At 52.4% G+C, this 20910-nt stretch overlaps 1 protein-coding gene across 1 annotated transcript; it reads left to right on the top strand.

Annotated features, from left to right (window-relative positions):
* Positions 1-13500: 13500 nt before the first annotated feature.
* Positions 13501-20600, top strand: PDZK1IP1 (PDZK1 interacting protein 1). The gene is made up of 5 exons (XM_064719527.1): positions 13501-13555; positions 13880-13964; positions 17730-17838; positions 19751-19849; positions 20390-20600. Exons 2-5 carry the CDS (start codon positions 13898-13900, stop codon positions 20460-20462), a joined length of 348 nt encoding a protein of 115 aa, XP_064575597.1. The 5' UTR covers positions 13501-13555; positions 13880-13897; the 3' UTR covers positions 20463-20600.
* Positions 20601-20910: the final 310 nt, after the last annotated feature.

Here is a 20910-nt window from a genome sequence, read left to right as displayed (position 1 = left end):
CAGCCAAAGACATGAACGGGCAGCAAAAAACGTTGCAGAAGGATCTGCTAATTATGTTTTTTTTGCTTGCTTGACTCACACGGTCCAGCCTGGGCGGGGGAAGAGCTGGCAGGAAGGAAGGCGGGCGATGAAGCAATGCCCGCGGCAGGAGCGTTACCAGCCACCCCTCCTCAGCCAGCTGTCACTGGCGGGTCCCCCAAAGGCTCCCGTGGCCTTTTCCCTTCTTCTGGCCAGGCTGGCTGTGCAAGGAAGGGGCTGCTGGGGGCCACGCCACTTCCCTTTGCGCCAGGGCAGGCGTTCGGCCATGGTTTAACAGGCAGTGAGAGTAATTCCTCTTTTTTAGGGAAGAAATTATCACAGCCACGTGCATAAGTGCTTTGAAAAATATACAGCACGAATTAGGCAGTGTTTAAGGCTAAGCAGTTCACTGAACATGTGTGTGTTTCAAAATATATATATATAGAGAGAGATACATACATATATATATATATACACATACATTTATATATATATGTATGTGTGTTTTAAAATATATGTATGTATGTATATATATACATATATATGTATCTATCTATATATATATCTTATATATATTATATATTTATCAAAATATATATTATATATATATGTATATATATGTGTGTGTGTGTGTATTTTTATATATACATATATATATTTATATATGTATACAGCACCATGTTGCTGATGGTGGCTGACACCATACTGAGCACAGAGCAGATGAGCAGGAATGGCACCACAAGTATTTTCTTGACTTTAATTTCTATGAATTTCTATGAATTACAGATTGTTGCCTATTTAAACAAACATTTTAAAGCATCCCTTGCTTTTTTAAAGCCTCCCCACAACAGTTTCACTGCTGACTTCATCTCCCCATTAGCCTGGGAGCCAACACTGCTTTTAAGGTTTCCAGGAGGGATGTGGGGGTGTCCCCTCCCAGCCAGGCTGAGCAGAGCCCTGGAGCCAGGGCTGGGCTGGTTCCATGCCAGGCTCTGGGACAAGGCGTGGGGCAGGTGTGGGCAGTGTGAGGCTGCTGGGTGCTTATCTGGAGCTGGGAGATCACGGCTGCACATCTGGGTTAACCCCTGTCTCTGTGCTGCCAGCCCAGCAGGAGCTGATTGCTCACCCACTGGTTATCTCAGCCTCCCACCTCCTGTCCCCTCCCTGCCTCCTGCCATTGCCCAGACAATTCTCCTTTCACCTCCCCTTCTGTTCTTTTGCTTTCTTCAAGTAAAATATCATTGATAGCCACAAGTATTTTGCAACCAGCAAAGGAAAAAGCATCCTTAAGGGAAAAAAACACCTGCAGGGTGAAGGCTTCAAGCAACTCCGTGCACATTTATAGGTTCCATAACCTATGGAAAGGGCTGAGAGGCTTCCAGCCCCACCTGCTCCATGGTGGGATGGTCAATGTGCATCACTCCTGATTGACCCTGGTGGTGGGGACACCCTGGGTGCTGCTCTGCTGGGACAGGCTCCAGGGCTGTGTCCTCAGGTGGTGGCTTTGTGCTGGCCATGCTGGAAGAAGCATCTTTCTTCCATCATCTTTTTCTCCTGAGCATCTGGATCTTGGTGCTGCTTGGCCACCAAAATGCAAATGTGAGAGAAGGCAGCAGACATTCACCTGCTTTTGTGTTGTTTTTTTTTTTTTTTTTAAGTGATTTTTTAAAGCCCTTCCCATTCTTGTCTTCCAAACTTTAATCCATTTCTCATCAAATGGTAATTTCTTTCTACAATCATGTTATGTTGCAAAGGGTGATGTGCAATGCTCTGTGGATTCAAATATATGGGGGAAAACCCCAACCCAACACAGTTTTTTTTCTGTTCATGCAAAACAGAAAAGAAAGCTGGGGAAAGCATCCTAAGGTCCTGGCTGCCCCTGCACAGAAGGGATTGGTGCAGCAGCAGGAGGGAAATAGCCTGGGTGCCATGGGTGATATTGGCCTCAGCTGGGACAGTGCTGGGGGCCCATCTCTCACTGCTGGCACCACAGGCTGATGGGGGTTCTGGTCTGTGGGGCAGGAAATATTCTGGCAAATAACAGTTTCTTCACAGAAAGAAACCAGAAATATCCAGTTTCTTCACAAACTTGAAACAGATGCATTTAAAGGTGTTTTGTTCATCCAGTTTTGTAATGTGTTCCAGGAACTGAGTGACATTCAGGCTTCCAGTGGCAGGAAATTTCCCTTACAGGTGCATGGATGACACTGGGGAGTGAGAACAGCAGGACTTGACATTGAGATAAAACTGAATTAAAAACCAGAGAGAAGGTGGGAGAATTTCATATATCCAAAATGATGAAAGAAGGAACACAAAACCCCCAAAATCACTCCAAATTTGGGCAGCTACTATTTTCCATCCTCATTATCTGTTTTTAATTACAGCCTTTCTGGCAAAGCCACCTTGAGGGCAGCCTGGCACTGGGAACACAGCCGAGGCCAGGAGTAGGGACCTGCTTCATTAGGGGCATTCCCACATAATTGAATCAAAAATGCTCACGGAAACGGCAGCACCCAAACATTCCCACCCCGGCAGCCCATGAGAAAGCTCCTCCTCTTCGCTGTGACAGGCGAGGTGACAACAGGAGGGAGTAATTGATGGCTCTCTGGGACTGCTCGGGCTGCCCTCCATCCCGGGGCTCATCCCTGACATTCCCAGCGCCACACAAAGGCCGCAGCCGGCCGGTGATGCCCAGGGGACACCGCGCTGTCACACGGAGATGAGCAGCGAGCAGCATCCTCTCTCTCCTCCCAGTCCTGTTTTTTCTCTCTGGTCCTCCTGCCACTCCTTTCACCTTATTACTCGCCCTCCGGTTTTTTTTCATTTTTTTATTTTCCATCGCAAAACTGGGATGGGAGAGGATGAGGATGCTTTGAGACCACAGGGGCCACAGCGGGGACGTGCACCACTGATGAGGATGCAGGAAACCTCCCGGGGTGGCTCCAGCAGGCACTTTCAGACTTGTCCCCCCGGTAGACGTTCCTTTTCCCCTGCTCTTGGAGCTATTCTCAGCCTCCCCAATGACCTTTCCGGGGAACAATTTGCCATTGTGTTTTGGTGAAGCCCAGCCTCTATTTTTACACTCTGTTTTGCTGATGCGGGCGCAGGGAATCCAGCAGGAAATGGGAGGGAGCGTCTGGAGCGGGTGAAGCCCCGGCGCTTTGATGTGAGCCCGGCCGGCAGCACCTGGGGGGCCCGGGAGCTCCTCTCCCGCCCATCCCTCGGGCAAATCCAGCATGGCACCAGCGTGATCCGGCAGTGCCGAGGTGGCAATGGGCCCTGCAGCAAAGGGATTTTGGCACAGGGGTCGGCAGAGCTGAGGTGCAGCGCTCCTCAGTGCTGGACTGTGCAGCTCAAGGAGTGCTGGAAAGAAGGGAAGGAGGTGACTGCTTGGGGGGGCTAGGAGAGGTTTGAGGGCACGCTCAAGGGTGTCAGGAAAGGCATGGCAGAGCATCCTGGCTGCACCTTGTGAAATAACCTGGCAGGTCTTTGTGTGAGGGGCTGCCAAGCCGTGCTTCTTCCTGATGTGGGACAGGGAGCTGGGTTTGTTGGGAGTGAAAGGCTCCAGAAATCCAAGCATCCAGCCTAGAGTGGCTGGGGAAGGGTGCTGCCTGCATGCCCTGCTCACCCCGTGTTTGTGACAGGGAACAGCAGTGTCCCACTCCAGTTGTACATCTGGGAAGATGGCCAAATGCCAGGGAAGGGAAGGGAACGTGTCCAAGCCTGCAGCTGTTCTGTTTCCACCATTGTCAGCACCTGCAGCACAGATCCTGAGGCAGGACCCTGCTGCCAGGGCTTGCCCAGAGCCCACAGAAGCCAGAGGTGAAGCCATCCTGCATGTCTGAAGGGTCCAGCTGTGGTCTCACCTACTGCCTGTCCAAGGCTGCCTGGGGGATTGGGAGCCAGGCAATGCTTTACAGCAGCTGTCCCATCTCCAGAGCACTTTGCTGGCTGTGAAATATCCCTTCACACGCTGCTGTAGCTGAAACAAAACACATCCACTCCATCCCAGTCGTGTCTTGCCACCATCCAGCATTGCAGCACCACTGCTGTGAGCATCCAGCCTGCTCCATCCCCAGGAATGGCCCTGAAAGGGGAGCTGGAGGCTGGCAGGGGTGTCCTAGATGGGGTCAGCAGTGTGCCACTGTGGATGCTGTGGGTGGGAAGCACCTGCTTGGAGTGGGGAAACCTCTGTGCTTTCCAGGGGTGCTGTTGGTGAGCTGGCGCCCTGTTTATGCTGGGCCAGGGTGAGGAACAAGCCTGGGTGAGGCTCCAGTGTGGGACATCACTGAGGTGGGTCAGGAGTGACACATCAGCACAGCCACCTGTGTGACAGGGAGTGACAAACACACACCCCACAAATACCTGTCCATGCCCAGGACAGGTGGGTGTGCACTGACCTGCTCAGGAATGCTCTTGCTCTGTAATGGTGCACAAACACAAACACTCCTTCTTGCACGTCCCATTCCTGTGGGTGCATCCATGGATGCACATTTGTGGGCAGTCCTAAACACACATTTGGATGGATGAGAACATACAGTCCTGCATGTGTCCTTGAGCCACCCAAGCCCATGACATGCTCACACGTGTCCCCCCTTGCACAGGGACAACGCTGCCCTGCTTGTTGTCCCCACCACACAAAACTCCAGGGTGGCTTTGCTTTTGGCTGCCATCAGCAAAAGTCACTTATAGGCTGCTCCCTGCCTCATCCTTGCAAACCCTGAGCTGTTTTTTTTTCCTTTCTGGGTCAGGTGGCACCAAACCACCCAAGGCAGGTATGGATGTTTTCTGGGGTATTTCCAGGGCGGCAGGAAGGCTGAGCTGAGCCGGGGCAGCCGTTGCTCCTATCTCGGCTCCCTGCCCATCCCTGGGACCACCCTGCAGCTGGCTCCATGCTGCTCCGAGCTGCTCCCCTCTATCGCTGCGTGCAGGTGCCGCGGGATGGGGATAAGGCCCTACACCCACACAGAAGGCAGAAAGACGCTGTGAGCGGGAGCGTGTCTGTCCCCTCCTGCGGGGACCCTGCCACAGCACCAGGGCCCTGCCCGCTCCTCCGCTCTCCAGCGGGAGCCCCCAGGGCTGTCCCGCTGCCCCGAGTCCCACCCGCGGGTCCCACCCGAGCCCTCACCGAGCCCGGGCGGGCGCCTCCTTTGAAGAGGTCTGGGGGAAGTCTCGCTCGCAGATAAACGGAACATCAATCGCACCCCAGCACCGGCGCCTCCCGCCGCGGGGCCGGGCCGAGCCGCCGCGGAACCGGAGCGCAGCCGGAGCAGCTCCGAAGCGGAGCCGGGGCCGGGGTGGTTCCGTGGCGGAGTCTCAGCCACAGCAGAACCGGGGCAGTTCCGAAGCGGAGCAGAACCGCAGCAGAACAGGGGCAGTTCCGAAGCGGAGCAGAACCGCCGCAGAACCGGGGCGGTTCCGAAGCGGAGCAAAACCGGGCGGTCCCTCCCTGCCGCCCCCGGCGCTGCCGCCAGAGGGCGCCGCCCCCCGCCCCGAGGGGCCCCGCGGGAGCGCCGCGCCCGCCCTGCGGTTTGCTCATAACGGGGTTTGGTGTTTATCATGTTTTACAAATAAAGTGTGTTACAGACTGTCCTTTCCCATCCTCCCTTTCTCTGGTCCTCCCCTTCTCCATTCCTCCCTCTCCTTTCCCCCTCTTCACCCTCCACAGGTCTTCCTGGGGTTACGACACACCGGTGATCGCTGTGTTAAACCCACTGTATCTGAACACTGCAGCTATTTTCCGGCAGAATTTCGTATTCTGAGGTAGAAAGGCAGAGAGACAGCTTGGGACAGCTGCTGTTACCCCAGCTCGGGCAGGCTCTGGGGGTCTCGGTGCTCTCTGCAAGTTCTCGTTCCCTGGAATGTGAGGGCAGGGGGTTCTGTGCCTGTTGTCAGCAGCCCCCCTTGGCTCTGCCAGAGGAGCGCAGGCAGCCGAGTCTCCTGGGACCTCAGCAGAGGCGAGGTGACCCTGTGAAGACTCACACCTCCCAGTGGCTGTTACTGAGTTCTAATTAATGTCCCGCCAGTCCTGGAAACAGCCTCTCCTCCTCAGTCCCAGGCAAAGGCATCTCCCAGGGGCCTTCACCTTTTGTCCTCAAAACCTGTTCAGGGCTGGATCCAAGAGGAGCCTGTTCTGAGCTGCTGTGGCACATCAGCACTGTTCGGCATTGTTCAGCCCTTTCCCATCAATCCTGTCCCTCCTGCAGGAGCCCTGGATCCCTGTCCCCATCTCAGGGTACTCAGCGTGTCTGCAGCACCATCCTGAGGGGGCCAGCAGCCTCCAAAGCTTCAGGAATGGGTTAAGCTTCCCAAAAAGCTCTTCTAACTTCAATATATCTGAGAAATGCCTTTTTTAGGTCTTGGACTCACATTCCCTCTGGCCGTTCCATGTCCCTCCCACTCCCATTCCCAGCAACAGAAGTCACTGCTCTGAGGAGACGAGGACGATTTCCCCCTCTCCTCCATTACCTGCATATGTTTGCTTGGTTGGCAGCCAAAAAAGTGACTTCATGCATTCAATCTTTTTTTCCCCTGCCCTTTATTTTTCATTTTATTTTCCTGCTAGCCCAAGGCTCCCGCCTGTTGTAGAGTCGAGGGGGAAGCATTCCGGCCAAATCCTACCCTTGTGTTATGGTAATCGCGGCTGCCACCCAGCAGATGCATCTCGCTGAAATGAAAGGGCTGTTTAACAGGCAGGGAGAAGGAGAGGGGAGCTTTTGTTTGGCACTCGCCAGGGTTGGAGCACACTTGTAAAGCAACAACTGGAGCTCGTTGAAAAGAAGTGGAGGTTATTAGGTTCATTTCACTTATTGCCGATGGCCCGGTTATTTTTTTTTCCCGTTCACATTCCAGGTTTTTGCCCTGGTTCTGAGAGGGAAGAGGGGAGATATGCACCTGAAAACCTGCTGCCTCTGCTGCTGACCGTGGAAATAGGGCTGGTGCCTGCTGGCAGGGCTCTGGTTGATGCTCAAAGTTCAAGGATATTCAGGATGGTTTTCTGTATTGGGGATGCTGCTCCCTCTGCCCAGGGTCTTTTCTTTTTCCCAGTGAGGGTGTGGGGATGAAGGAAATCACCTTCCTCAGGCAGTGCTGAGCAGGGGTGCCCTACTGAATGCAGGCTCTTCTCTACCCCTTGGGGACCTGGACAGTCATGCAGGGTCATCCTGCTCATGGACCTGGCCTTTCCTGGTGCTCCTCTAGGTTCCAGGATGTTTGGTCCTGCCTGTTGTGAGACAGCAAAGTTAAGAAGACTCAAGAGCCCATTAATTGTGCTGGGAGATACCAAACACAGGGCTTGTCAGCAGCAAAGGTGGTCCAGAATTTGTCAGAGCTTGGACAGCAATGGGTGGCTGATGGGGAGGAAAAAATTCAAGTGACTGTGGAAGCTGGGATGGTATAAACTGCATCCTTGGGGGTTACAGTCCTGTTTTGGATGGGAGAATGACAGAAAGTAGTGCCATGAGGGTTTTCATCTTCCCCCAGGTAAGTGTGGACAAAAAAAGTTATTAAATGGGTTGGATTTCTGTCCCTGGTTCCCTCTACCTACCTATCCACCCCTCTGCCTTGATGCATCTTTCACCAGCCCTCTTTGCTCTGAGAAACAGCAGTGATCCCCTTCAGATGCCAGCAATAAAATCAATACATTCCCTCTCCAATTCAGGTAGCTGTCCATAAATCCTCCCAGCTTCAGGCTGGTCTCCCAGGACTCCCACATCAGCTGGGAACCTATTTAATCAGCTGAGATGATCTGTGCTGTCTGTTGCCCAAAGGCCCCTTGCACTCTTTGTCTCCTCGCTGAATGATGCTCAGTCCCCGAGGGTTCAGCCAGCCTGGCCCATTCTGTGTGACAAGGCTCAGGTGAAAAATGCCTGGAGCTGGCAGTGCCCAGGCTGCTGAGAGGAGTCCCAGCCCCTCTGCCAAGGCTTTATCACCACCATATCTCCCCCTTCTTGGCTCTCTGCAGAGCTCCATAAACCCACACCAGTGTGAAGAGCACCCAGCCTGGTGCCAGGGCAAGAGAATTATGACTCTTTTTGGGAGGGCTTGGCAAGGGGTGTATGAAACCACAGCCTCCTCCTCCTGGAGCTGCAGGCTTGATTTTCAGCATATTTTAGTGGCTGGGAATCAGTTCCATGCAGCAGCTTTGCTGAGGGACCTCTGGAACAGGTTTTCCATGCTGGTCTACCCCTTGGAAACACAGAACTCAGCATTGCTTAGGATATGGCCTCCAGGAAACAAATCTAAAGCTGCCCCAAAGCAGCAGGACTCTTGGATCAGTTTCCAACGAGGGAAAGGCTGCAGTGCCACCTTTAATAGCTGAGATTCTCTCCCAGGCTGTGTGGAAGCTGTGCTGGAGGTGCTTTTCTTGCCTCTCAACATCCTGGTGAGATCCTGCCAGGTCCCTGCCCCAACCCCATCCAGCCCTGGCCCAAGGGGTCAGTGTTTCCAAAGGCTTCTGCCCTCCATAAATCACAATTTAGCACGGACCACCATCAAGACAGACAAAGTAACCTAATCTGCCCCCATATTAGGGTGCTGGAAAACAATAATCCAAGAAGGAAACACATTATCTGGCCTTGTTACTTTACAAAGTAATTTAAATTAATTTTTCCCTAGAGTGGTTCGGGAGCACTGCAACTTGCCCTTGTCTATTCTCTCCAGCTAATGAAGCTTTACCAGAGGCTGCTCGTGAATTCCTATTAAGACCTCATCTTAGAGGTTACAGGGCAAAGCAATTTCTGCTCCTGGGAAAAATGCCTATGAATTTGTAATTGTAAGTCCATGTTTGATAGGGATTAGCATCTGAAAGGGGTAGAGTGGTGGGTAGCAGAGAAAACATTATTTCAATTAGCTGAAGAAAAGCAATTTAACATCTGATTATAGTTTACACTTTTAATTTTCTCCTATTTCTCCTCTATTTTTCCCTAATTTTCTGGCATCTGAGGTAATTATTTCCTGAAACTTCCCACCCTCACCAGACCAGCCATCTTTCCCTTCTCCTCCTTTCATCCATCATAGTTGAGATTCACATGTAAATGGTTGCTGAGGTGAGTTTTTCCCTTTCCCTTCTCTCCAGATTCACTGAATTTGGGGCTGGTGTAGAGGATGCTGCATCAAATCATACTGAAATGGGACATGATGTTTCTCTTCATGCCAAGGAGGTGCAAGATGAGGAAGAGGAGGCTTTGCTCCACATCCAGGCTCACATCAGGCTTGTGCCCAGCAGCTTGACAGAGCGCCAGTACCTAACTCTCCTAGGCAGAGCCCCAATGCCTGAAGATCTTCTCTCTGCTCAGAAATCACTTCCAATTCCCTCTTTTCCTTAGCCTGGAGCTCAGCTGTGCTCCATCTATTTTCTCGTGGCTTCTTGGTCTCCTATTTCCTAATGACGATGCAATCAGTTTTCAGGCAGGAGATTCCTCGTGAGGAGGCTTGTTGTTATTTAAGGGAGATCATGAAATCCATCCTTAATGAAAGGACAGGAGAAAACCCTTCCACCAAGTTACACTGAAGCCTGAGATTATCATTTTTATGGGCTCCCAATCTTTCCTGCCTCAAGTCTTATCAGCAAATGCAGCTGGAGGCTTCAAAAACCCTCCCAGCTTGCTGCTGATTTTATGGGATGAAGATTAGAGATGATCGGATAGCGAATTATTCATTCCATTCGATATCCCTGGGCAGGAGGGAATATCCAGAGCAAAGTCAGCTCCTTTCTCCTTCCCTGAGCATTGGGAACCTTCCTATCTGCCACTCCAGCAGCGCAGCAGCTCTTCCCCCCCGTGCTCAGAGGTGATTAGGGGTGCAGAATTCCCTCTGAGCAGATGGAGCAGCCAGGGGGAGTCACAGAGGCAGTAAGACAAAGCAGAGGCAGGTGTGGATCCTTCTTGCTGCAGGGGTTTTTGGTTTGATTCCTCCCTTCCACCTCACTCAGAGGTGATTAGGGGTGCAGAATTCCCTCTGGGCAGATGGAGCAGCCAGGGGGAATCACAGAGGCAGTAAGGCAAACCGAGGCAGGTGCGGTTTCTTCTTGCTGCAGGGGTTTTTGGTTTGATTCCTCCCAGCCCTCCCAGGCAGGGTGGATCATCTGGGTGTTTTCTCAGCCAGATTTTCCAAAGTTCTGGGGCCTGAGGCTGATGTGAAGGTGCTGTCAGAGCCCTGGCAGCTCCTGATGGCAGGGGCAGAGGAGCAGGAGCTCAGGGGGCGCAGAGGAGAGACCCCAGAGCTGCCCTTGGATGTAGGAGCAGCAGCATCAGGCCAATGCACAGGGAGTGGAGGGAGGGAATGCTGCCCAGAGATCCATCCCAAAATCATCTGGTGTAAAAAACATCATCCAGAATGTCCCATGAAACACCCATGGGCCACAGTGGGGCTGCTGAGCCAGCCTTAAGGGCAAGGGAAGGCCATGGATGCCTTTGCCAAGCCATTGGCACTGGAGTGTTCTACATAAATAAGAAAATACACATAGATAAGAAAATACATGGCAGTCTGAAGGCATTTTTAAAGAGGAGAAGGGGGGTACAGATCTGTGATAAGTGAAAACCCAGAGCAGGAGCTGCCTTTTTCTGCTGCCTTTTACCCACAGTGGCACACTGAGCCAAGAAAATGCCCTTTTCACAGTGGTTGTCACTCCTGGCTCTCTCCTGGCAGCATCCAGAGCAGGCAGGATTTGAAAGAAAAGTGTCAATGGGAAATGGGAGATCCCTGGCACAAGCAGAGAATATTTGGTTTGGATGGTAGATGTCAAAAGAAGCAAGAAATTTTACATTTGATTTGTGTTTGGGTTTTTTTAAATTTTTTTTTGTGTGTGTATTTTTATGTTTCATAGCAGCTATTGAAATGTAATAAATTTATAATTACTTTTCTATAAAAAACCACAATCTTCTTTAGGGAATGTTCAGGTTTGCTGTCCTATAGTATTTTTTATTTTTATGGCTTTGTCTGGGAGACAGGGAGGAAATGGAGAGGATGAAAGAGGGAAGGAAGGAGGGAGGAAGGAAGGAAGTGAAGGAGGTAAAGAAGAAAGAAAATTATTTCCTTTAAAACACAGAGTCCCTCAATGTTTTTCAAAGACGCATCTGTGCTTTGAGATATATCATCCAGGAATGTTGCTTTGAGCAAATATTAATTTTCCCTAAAAGTTATGTATTTTTTAGGGGAAATAATCATGAATTTTTGGAGTATATGAGTGTAAAGTCTGAAATTCCAATCCCTGCTTTGTGTAAAATCTGTTGTACAGACCACTGCTCACGTGGCCCTTGAAAGAGCATTGAGCTGGCTCTGGCTCCACTTGGCTTTGCCCAAATGCTGCCAGCAGGATTTGTCCTTCCGTGCCTCAGTTTCCCTCAGCTTTCAAATGGACCTGTAGGGCTTTCCCTCACCATGGCTGGGTTTTGCTGGAGGCTTAAATGAGAGAGACAACACGATTTCCATCAGCCAGCAGCAGAAACACACAGTTATTTGTCAGTGCAGCTCCCAAGACAGAGCCAGGATGCCAAAAGGGAAACCTGGCTGGCAAATAATTTGTTGAAATGTCAGACTTTGCCCCTGCAAGGAGGCTGCTACAGTGACTGCAGCTTCTCATCCCCCCAGGCCAGACTCAGGGACATGCAACCAAGGAGGTGCCACGGGAGCTTTGTCACAGAGGCACCTTCCTTTCCTAATGGCTAAACGTGCTTTGGAGCACAGGGGAGCTTTGAGATAAGCACTGAGTGATTCCCTGGCCTCATCAGTGAGCCAAAAATCATTGACTTGTCTTAAATGTCATAAAAATGTGAGAAGATGCAATTGTTAAAATATTGTTGGCTCAGGATGGAGCTGACAGCAATACCATTGTATAAAAGGCACAGAGCCCTGCCTTCATCCCATGGCCTGGGCTGTCATCTCCTGTCACCATAGCACATGGATGGATCCTTGAGACCTCCCTGTCTTTGGGAAATCACCCCAAGTCCCTGGAGCTGTGCTCTGCAGAGCTCTGGGGTGATTACACAACCCAGAGTATGGAGGAGGAACCCGAGGAGCCAGCCCCAGGCGTGGCAGGGAGTGGACAGCAGCAGCAGAATGTCCCAGACCTTGAATTTCCCGGGGGCAGCAGCAGGACCAGCTCCTCCAGGACTTCTGATCTGCTGATAAAGCCTTCTGCTCCAAACAGCCAGGCTGCTTTTGCTGGGCATTTGCAGAGAAAAGCAAGAGGCAGGCAGCAAAGATGGAGAGCTCTGCACGCTTTCCTACCCGCGTCTTGGGGAACCCAAAGTTCACTCTCATTTTGACTCATTCACAAGCCATTCCTTTTCCTCTGTAACATGATTAGATGGTTTTACAGGGCCTAATAATGGGGCTTTGTTGTGACACTTCCTTGCTGGAGTGGAAAGTCCCTGCCCCACTGATTTTGAAAGCAAAAATTAGTGGGATTGGCAGTGGGGTTATCCCACACTGCAGCTGGGCCTGACCATGGAAAGGAATTTGGGAAAGAGCTGGGAACTGGCCTTCAGTCTTGTACAGCTCAAAGTCAGATCAGCTTTGTCTTCAGGATAAATGGTATTATTGTAAATATAGGGTAAAGAGTTGAGGTGAAGAGGGGCAGTCCACTTCCAGTGGTTGAGCATTCCGAGGGTGCTGCACATTCCTGAACATGGGTCCCAGCGGATTAAGTGTTATTTGGAGCACCCAGGCAGGGTCCCTGGAGTGGAAATCACAGACCCAGAGGCCTGGGACTCAGATGCTGCTGTGGGGTTTCAAAGATGCTGTGACACCTCACAAGAAGTGTGACAATGGAATCCTTGGCTCACAACTTTATAATTTCCTTCAGGAGCAATTGAAGTTTCTCAGCTGTGAAGCCAAATATTTTATATTCTTCCAGTGGGGTGGGTTTGCCAGTCATCCAAACCTGACATGGACTGGGAAACTGCTTAACTCGGGACCTGCAACTTTCTCTGCCCTGCAGCATTTGTGCAGCTTTTGTGAAGGACAAGCCTTGAGGCCTGCTGCAGCTCTTTGGCTATTTCTACCTCTTCTGGTATTGAAGAAATTTTGGGGCCAGCCCTGATGACTCAATAAAATGAAGGCTGCCCTGTTTAATAGTGTCCCCATTAAACAAGGTGTGGGAGGTGAGAGGCAGCACCCAGCATGGAGTCTGGTCTATTAATTGGATGTTTTAGAGTCACAAATGTGTTTTTCTGGGTTATTAGTGACCCTTGTTGAAAAGAAAAAAAGCAGGGAGGTGAGTGGGGGTCCCACAGGGTGGGAAGGGATGTCAGAGCTGGGGCTCTGGGCTGTTTTTGCAGCGGCATTGCCCTGTTCTCCTCCTGTGGGGAGGGGAATGGGGGGCACCACACTCCTCTTCACAGGGGAACAGTTTTACCCACCTGGGTCTCGTTTTTTCCCTCCTGGGCCGATGCAAATGTTTTGTGCCTGAGTTGCCTCCCACGCCCCACCTAAGGGGACTGTCAGGTTCAAGTCACCGCGCCCCGAATTCCCCTGCGGCTGCGGCGGGACAGGGCAAAGAGGCGCCTCCTTCCCGCAGCAGGATTTGAATAACCAGGTGAGAGCATCGGCCTTCCTCCTCGGGGCGTTTGATAATTGACCAGGAGCTCATTCCTGCGGCAGGGCTCTGTGCCCGGGTCTCCGTGCCCGGCTCTCCCTTCCCAGCTCTGCCTGCCCGCCTCTCCTTGCCCGGCTTCGTGCCCGGCTCTCCGTGCCCTGCTCTGTGCCTGGGTCTCCTGCTCTGCTCTCCCTGCCCTCCTCTGCCTTCCCGGCTCTCTGTGCCCGGCTCTCCCTGTCCTGCTCTCCGTGCCCTGCTGTCCCTGCCCTGCTCTCCCTGCTCAGCTCTCCGTGCCCCGCTCCGTGCCCGTCTCTCCCTGCACAGCCCGGCCCCGCTGCCACCATGCCCGCCCGCTGCCTGCTGCTCCTGGGGCTGCTCCTGCAGCTGCCAGCCGCCTTCTGCCAGCAAGGTAAGGGCCCGACATCCCGGGAAAGGCAGCGAGCCCCCGGCAGGTGGGAGCTGCTGGTGGGGGACAAGGGACAACAGTGCTAGGGGAGGGAAAATTCATCCCTGCATCTTGGGCAGGGAAAATTCTTCCCTGCGTCTTGGGGAAGGAAAATTCATCCCTGCTCCTGCTCCTGGATGGGTGGGTGTCCATGGGGTTTTACTGGAGCTGGGATATAGAGACTTTCTGCCTGTTTTACAGAACTGCCACCTGAGGTTTATCTGAGGTGCTTGCACAGAGATAAACTGCTCTGCTTTACCTCTGGCAGGACTGTGCACTGGGATGAGCAATGTGTTTTCTTAAGGATTTTTTCTTTCTTTCTTTTTTTTCTCACTCTTATCCTTGAGCAAGTGTTGCTCTAGGTTGCTCCCTGAGCTCTCTGATCCTCCTGTTAATCTGTAATGTTGATCATTGCGAGGAGAGGGAGCAAATATTTTCCTCAGCAAATTGACCTCCTTTTCTCTTCCCAAAGACTTAACAGAGAAACTTCCTGTGATAGGGTATTATTTTTAGGAAAATCACGAAGGGCTCCTCTAGTACTAGAAATAATGAGGAGTAATTAAAACTCATCTGGTGCTGCCAAAGTCCCGGAAAATTCCCTCCCTTTTTCTCCTCCTGATGCCCCAGCCCTGACCGCTCTTCCTGTGTTTGTTTACCAGCTTGCTGACGATTGAACAGTCTGGAGTGTCCATTGTCAGCAGGGTTGAAAGTTTTGCTTGGAAAGAGTAAAGAAAAAGAAAAAAATCCTTTAATGAGGATTCAGATCCTGGCACAGCTTCCTTAGACAGCAGAAAAGACAGGCCAGCCAAAGCTTTCCAAATACTCAGAGAAGATGCATTAAAAAGCAGGTCTGTGTCTTCAAATTAGCTGTTGAGTATGGAAATGGAATTGCAACAAGTGCACAAGTTTATTTTGGCACAGGCACTTCCCTTGGTCTGGTTTGTAGCTGCAGATGTGAGGAGACACATCTGCCAGGGCTGCAGATTCCACACTGCTTAGCTTGGCTTCGGAGATCGTGTTTGTGGGGGAAAACCCCATCATTTCCATGGGGAAACACAGAGAGGAGGTGGCAGAGCCCGAGGGACAGGCTGGCCCAGGAGGGTCATCCCCGGTGAGGCATTTTCCAGGAACACAGCCCTGTTTCCACAGGTGAGACTCATCCTTTCAGCCATCCCTCCCGGCAGGGCAGCAAGGTGTGCTGCTGGTGGGACTGCGGCCAGGCAGTGCCCCCGAGGGAAGGCTGGGACCCGAACTTTTACTCCCTGAATAGATCCTATCAAGCTCTTGCTCTTGCCTGATCCCCATTCCTCCTTTCTTATGCCCGTGCAAGTTTCCCAGAGGGTATTTCAGCCCAATGCAGAGGCATTTGCCATTCCCCAACCATCCTTATCTCCCCCTGCAGCCAGGCCCTGCAGGGGCCTGATTTCTGGAAGCCAGAAACCCTTGATTTTGGTTTGGTGTTTTCCCTTTTGGCTTTGGATGCTCTGGAATCTGGTGGAAGCAGCCGCAAGGGTGAGATTTCACTGGCAAAACCATCCAGTACCTCCTGAGCATGCTTGCTCCAAGGAGGTCTGCTACCACTTTTCTTCCTCTCTCCTTCCCTGGAAGATCACGAGATGCAAATTTGGCAGTTTAAGTCATTGCTGATTTCATTCCCTGGCTGCCCTTGAACTCCCTTAACCCCAGCAGGAACCTCACAAAGGCCTGGACCTGACCATCCCTCCACCCCCACCAGGCTTAGGCTGGAAACCCTGGGTCTGGCAGGAAAAATAAACCACAACTAATAAATAAATGTGGCCAGCAGCCAAGGGCAGAGTGAGGGAGGATGCAGAGAGAGCCAAAATTAAGCCAGCAGGCAATAGGTGTGTTTGGGGCTGCACTCACAGGCATGGTGGGCAGCAGTGCAGGAGCATCCTGGACCACCAGGTAGGACAGGAGGGGACTCCTGCTCTTCCCCACTGTCACCACCCCTGGCTGCCTGCTGATCCAATGGTGTTTCAGTGGAAACACGCTGATACAAGAGGGAATTTCTGTCTGAGATCCTCCTGCTTGAGTTTCTGCCCTGGGACCTTGCAGAAACACAACAAATGTCTCTGTGGGGAGAGGGGAATGAGATGCGCCTCAGGGCTGTTCTCACTGCCCCTTACCCAGCAGTGCCACTGCTCTCCAGACTGGTCCTGCTGGTGACTCAGCTGGCCAGGCTGATTGCACTCCCAAGAAGAAAAAAAGGAGCTGTGTTTTGGGGATTGAGGTTTGCTGTTGTTTTATTTATTATTTTTAATTTAAAAGTCTCTTGCAGTAAAGGCTCCAGGAGCTGGGGATGCTACCAAAGGACAGCCTCCCTCCCCAAAATCAGAGGGAGGAGAGGAGAGCTGTTAGCAGCAGAGCCAGTGTGAATCTGTCTGTGGGGTAGGAGTTGGCACGTGTGGAGCACGCAGCCTGCTCTTACTACTGCTAGTAAAGATTATTTTCTGTTTATAGCAGAGGCTTGTCTCCTGTGAGACAGAGGAAGTGCTCAGTGTAGAGTTCCTGAGGGAGACTGAAATATCCACTGCTCATCCTGGGGCAGCTCATCCTGGCAATGTCCCTGGCTGGGTCTGAGTGTCCTGAGGCTGCTGCTGGGGCTGGCAGGTGTCACCCTGCACCTGCCCCAGCTGCCCCTGCAGAGGGACCGGGGCAGGTGCAGGGGTTGCTTTTTGATCAGCAGGTGAGGAAAAGCTGGGGCTGAGTAAATGGTAACTAAATCTCAAAGGCTGTGTGGACAAGGTGTCCTTTAGTGCTGATCTGATGGCACTTAAGGATGAGTTTGACTACTTTCAATGCTACATTGTCCAAAATCCAGTGGGAGGCAAGGAGCAGCCATCCCAGCAAGGGCTGGGACAAGGTTTCCTCCTCTCACTGCCTGCCCTTCCATGCTGCCCACATCCAGGAATGTGTCTCACAGCCTTTCCACCCATGGCTGGATTCCTGCTTAGGTCTGGATAGAGAAAAATGAACCTGTCAGTCTGTTCCATCCCTGGGGGAAATGGGGCCATCCCAACCAGCTCCCAGGCCCCCACTCTCCACCCCAATGCTGCCTGGGCCCCCACCAGCCCCACCTGTTCTTTGTGCTGAGGTTATTCCTCTGAATGCCTCAGCCTTCAATTTCAGTCATAGATCATTTGCTGCTTTGGACACTCGTTGGATGGTGCATTTTACCAAAATCCACAATGACAACTTTTTGCTGTGGGAGTGGCAACCAAATCTTACACTCTCCCTGTTACGGAATCCTTATTTTACCAGTCAGTATTTGGAAAATATCCCAGGAATGGTGTCTGTGGCATCTGAGGACAGAGAATAAGCAGTTTGCTGAAACCCCTCTGCCTTCCTTTGGCAAACATTCTCCTTCTCTCCCTTCCTCCATATCCCCCAGGCCTTTCTCCCTCCTCACAGGGTCACCAGCCCCCAAGGTGCTTGTTTATGTATTTGTATGTGGATGTCAGTGGATATGGTGGATATGCCCAGAGCTGCCAGGCACCACACCCCACATGCAAACACCAGTGAAAACTCTGTTAATTGTACTTTATTTCATTGCTATCACCCAGGTGAGCCTGCCTGAACCCACACCAATATTCTGCTCAGATTTCCAGGATCAAGCTCTCATCTGTGGCTTGCTGAAGCTGGATGGGATGAGCTGGGCAGATGAGGCTGAGGATGAATTTCTAACCATATCCTGTTCTCTCCCTGCAGCCCGGGGCAGCCTCCAGCCGTGGTCACAGGGCGTCATCGCAGTAGTTGTGTTCCTAGTCCTGGTGGCCATCGCTTTCGTGGTCAACAGGTTCTGGTGTAAGGACAAAGTGTAAGTGTGGGAGGTGGCTCTGAGCTGGGCTGAGCTGCACGTGTCCCTTTCAGCAGCCTCTGTGCTGTGCCAGCACTGGGAACACCGTGCTTGCTGTGCTGGAGATGGGCTGGGAGAGCCAAGACTCCCTGTCCTCATCTCCCTGTCCTGGTCTCTGATCCCTGTTACTGATTGCCAGGTGGGAGCTTACACCATAAAAATGCTGCCATGAGGAAAGAAAGCACTGGGCTGGGAATGGCAAAGCTGTGGCATCGTGGCTGGATCACATGGGAACGTGTTCAGGGACCTGGCCCAGCCTGATTTTCTGTGGCTTTTGGGGTTGCAGCTCCCATGTGCCTTATATCCATGGAAAATAAGCCTGAACCAGCTTTTTTTGCAAAGCAGACAGAGCCAAATTGTGAGAACACACTGAGAGGAGCTGGGAGGAAAGGGAGGTAGTGGCACTGGCAGTACCCTCCACCTGGAGCCCATGGCACAGGCAAATGTGGTGTCTTTATTCATCTGAAAAAGGCTCTGTGGTATGGGTTAACTCCTGCCTTGGCCAAGCAGAGTCACAGGCTGCTGCTCCTGCTCAGTGAGCAAGGCCAGCTGGCTAAGTTGCAGTAACCTGATCCTGAACCTGAGCCCAAAGGCAACAGGGATGAAGACCAAAAGCACCCACACCTGTTTCCTGGTCCCTCTGCACTGGTGGGTTTGCTTTAGGCTGGAGTCTCCTTTCTCCTGTATGTTCCTGCAGCCTCTCCAGGCTGGGGAGGTGGGCAGCTGGCTTACACTCTGAGCATCAGCAGGTTAGCTTTAGCCCCAGAGATGTTTTAAGCAGATCCCTTTGGGATGCATTCTGGACCAATGCATGATACAACGTGTGTGTATATATATATATTCATATGGCCACTTTGGTCTTTGTTTCCTGAGAGGAACCTTTGTCCTCACACTGAAGGAACCCTCAGCCCATGAAGTGGCAGGCAGGGATGGTGTTTCCCACTGCTGCCCATGCCCGGCTGCCTTTTCCCAGCCTGGAGGCAGAGGATGCTGAGCAGGGCTTGAGGAGGCAAGGTGCCTTGTTTTAATTAATCTGGCCTTTCTTCAGAAGAACAGCAGCAAGGCTCGGCAGCCTGGAGCCCTGCCAGCTCTGTGCCGTGACTGTGACAGCAGCTATCAGCTCGGGCCACTGCCTGCTTGTGCCAGCCTGTTCCTTGGAAAAGCCTCTTGAATTGCCCTTGGGCAAGTGCTGGAGGAGGCAGGGCCTTTATGCCAGCCTGTTTCTTGGAAAAGCCTCTTGAATTGCCCTTGGGCAAGGGCTGGAGGAGGCAGGGCAGTGCAGGCAGGGTGGACCTGCACCCACCCTCTGCTGATAAATACCCCAGTGCTGCTCAGGCTACAGCTCACTCCAGAGCTTTTGGAGTCTGGCTCCAAACACCCCATCCTGCCCAGTGCCTCCTTCTCCAAGCCATCCAGGCTCACTGTTGAGAGTAGCTCTGCTTTGCTCACATGGATGTGTACAAGGACAGCCCTCCTGCACCAGCGCTGAGGCACCAGCGGAGCCCTGATTGCTCTCTCTGTGTCCATCGGGATCCACAGGGACTGTTTTGTAACAGGTTACACAGAAGTAGACTGGAAAAACCAGTCAGCAGGAGGAAACAATCCCACGTATTGACAATGAGTCCTGCAGACTGCCAGCACAGTGCTGGCAGTCACTGCTGTGGAGACAGGGGCTGGCACTTGGCACAGCCTCTGCTAACCTGGAGGGTGTTCCTCCTTGTCCTTCTGCTGGGAAGGAGGCAGAGCAGGGTGTGTGAGGACAGAATCACATCCAGGTCGTTTATTGTCTCTGTGGTGTTACCAGCAGTAAGAGACTGCTCCCCTGCACAGCTCCTTTGCTGCTCCTGCAAATTCCTCTCTTCCCTCCCTGCAGGGAAAGTGCTGAGAACGTGGTGAGTGTGGAGGACAAGCCAGATGCTGTCACGTCCAACGGCCATGAGGGGAGATACGTATCAGCTGCAGCTGACTTCAGGTGAAGGACCTGCTCAGACTTCTTCCCCATGTCTCCCAGGCTCTGCTCTGTTCCTCTGGGGAGAGCTCAGACATGCAGAGCTGTGGTCTCACCCACTCAGGGTCCTACACTTCCCATGCACCTATTTTTGGGGCTTTTAACCTTCCCAGGGGCTAAGCCCAAGGCAGTGAGGGAGTATCCCCTTCTCCCTCATCTCTCCCTATCCCTGCAGCTGAGCCCCACAATCCATCCACCATCTCACAACCTGCTACACCACATTTTTCTTGTGCTAGGTCACAGCTTTCCAACAGAGGAAACCACCAAAAGTGACCACCAGTCACCACATGGATGGTGACAGCCAAAACAGCCCTCACTAACAATTAGAGCAGTTCCCACCCCACACTTGGCTCTGGTCCTTTCAGGGTGACCCCTCCTGTGGTCCCCATCTCACCCCTCCCTCTGTGCACAGCTGGCACCAGCAAGATCAGGACACCAGTGGTGGCTTTGGGGATGCTGGTGTTGGGATTGAGCTCAGCATTGTCCTTGTCCCTCTTGGTGCAGGTCCAAAGAGAACCAGCATGCCTACGAGAACACCGTGGAGCCTGAGGAGAGGGTGATCACCACAGCCATGTAGCAGCACCCACCCACCCACCACCCTCCTCTGCCCTCGATCCGCTCCCGCTGCTGTGATGGGCATTTCCACAGAGACCCTCTGCCCTGGCACCCCGTGACTGAGGGGCCCTGGCCTCTCCACAGCACCACCACCTCCTGATCTTCTCCTTTTCCACCTGTGGGACATGCTCTTGTCCCTCTGGGGCTGGTGTCCACATGGGTATCAGTCCCCAGGAGGGGTCTGGAGGTGCCACCTCTCCTGCCTGGTGGTCACCCTGCCTGGTTGTCCCAAGTCCCAGGAGGGTGTTGACCTGTTCAAGACACAGAGGGGATCCTGCTGGGTGCCTGGGACATCCCCACACTCCCAGCTGCCCTCCAGGGAGCTGCTGAAGGAAAACCTGCTCTTTTCTCCCCAGTTCACCCTCCTTTTTATGACCTACACCATGCATTTTAATGTCAGAACAAACCTC

Source organism: Zonotrichia leucophrys, chromosome 8 (genome assembly GCF_028769735.1).
Source record: "Zonotrichia leucophrys gambelii isolate GWCS_2022_RI chromosome 8, RI_Zleu_2.0, whole genome shotgun sequence".
In the NCBI taxonomy this organism is placed as follows: Eukaryota; Metazoa; Chordata; class Aves; order Passeriformes; family Passerellidae; genus Zonotrichia; species Zonotrichia leucophrys.
The sequence above is the reverse complement of the archived record's forward strand: the minus strand, read 5'-3'. Positions and strand labels throughout refer to the sequence as shown.

Excerpts from the sequence above, each read along its gene's own strand:
- PDZK1IP1 (XM_064719527.1), top strand. The coding sequence starts at position 13,898 with ATGCCCGCCCGCTGCCTGCTGCTCCTGGGGCTGCTCCTGCAGCTGCCA. Across the intron at positions 13,965-17,729 it reads AGCCGCCTTCTGCCAGCAAG|CCCGGGGCAGCCTCCAGCCG; the intron begins GTAAGGGCCCGA and ends CTCTCCCTGCAG. Across the intron at positions 19,850-20,389 it reads TCAGCTGCAGCTGACTTCAG|GTCCAAAGAGAACCAGCATG; the intron begins GTGAAGGACCTG and ends CTCTTGGTGCAG.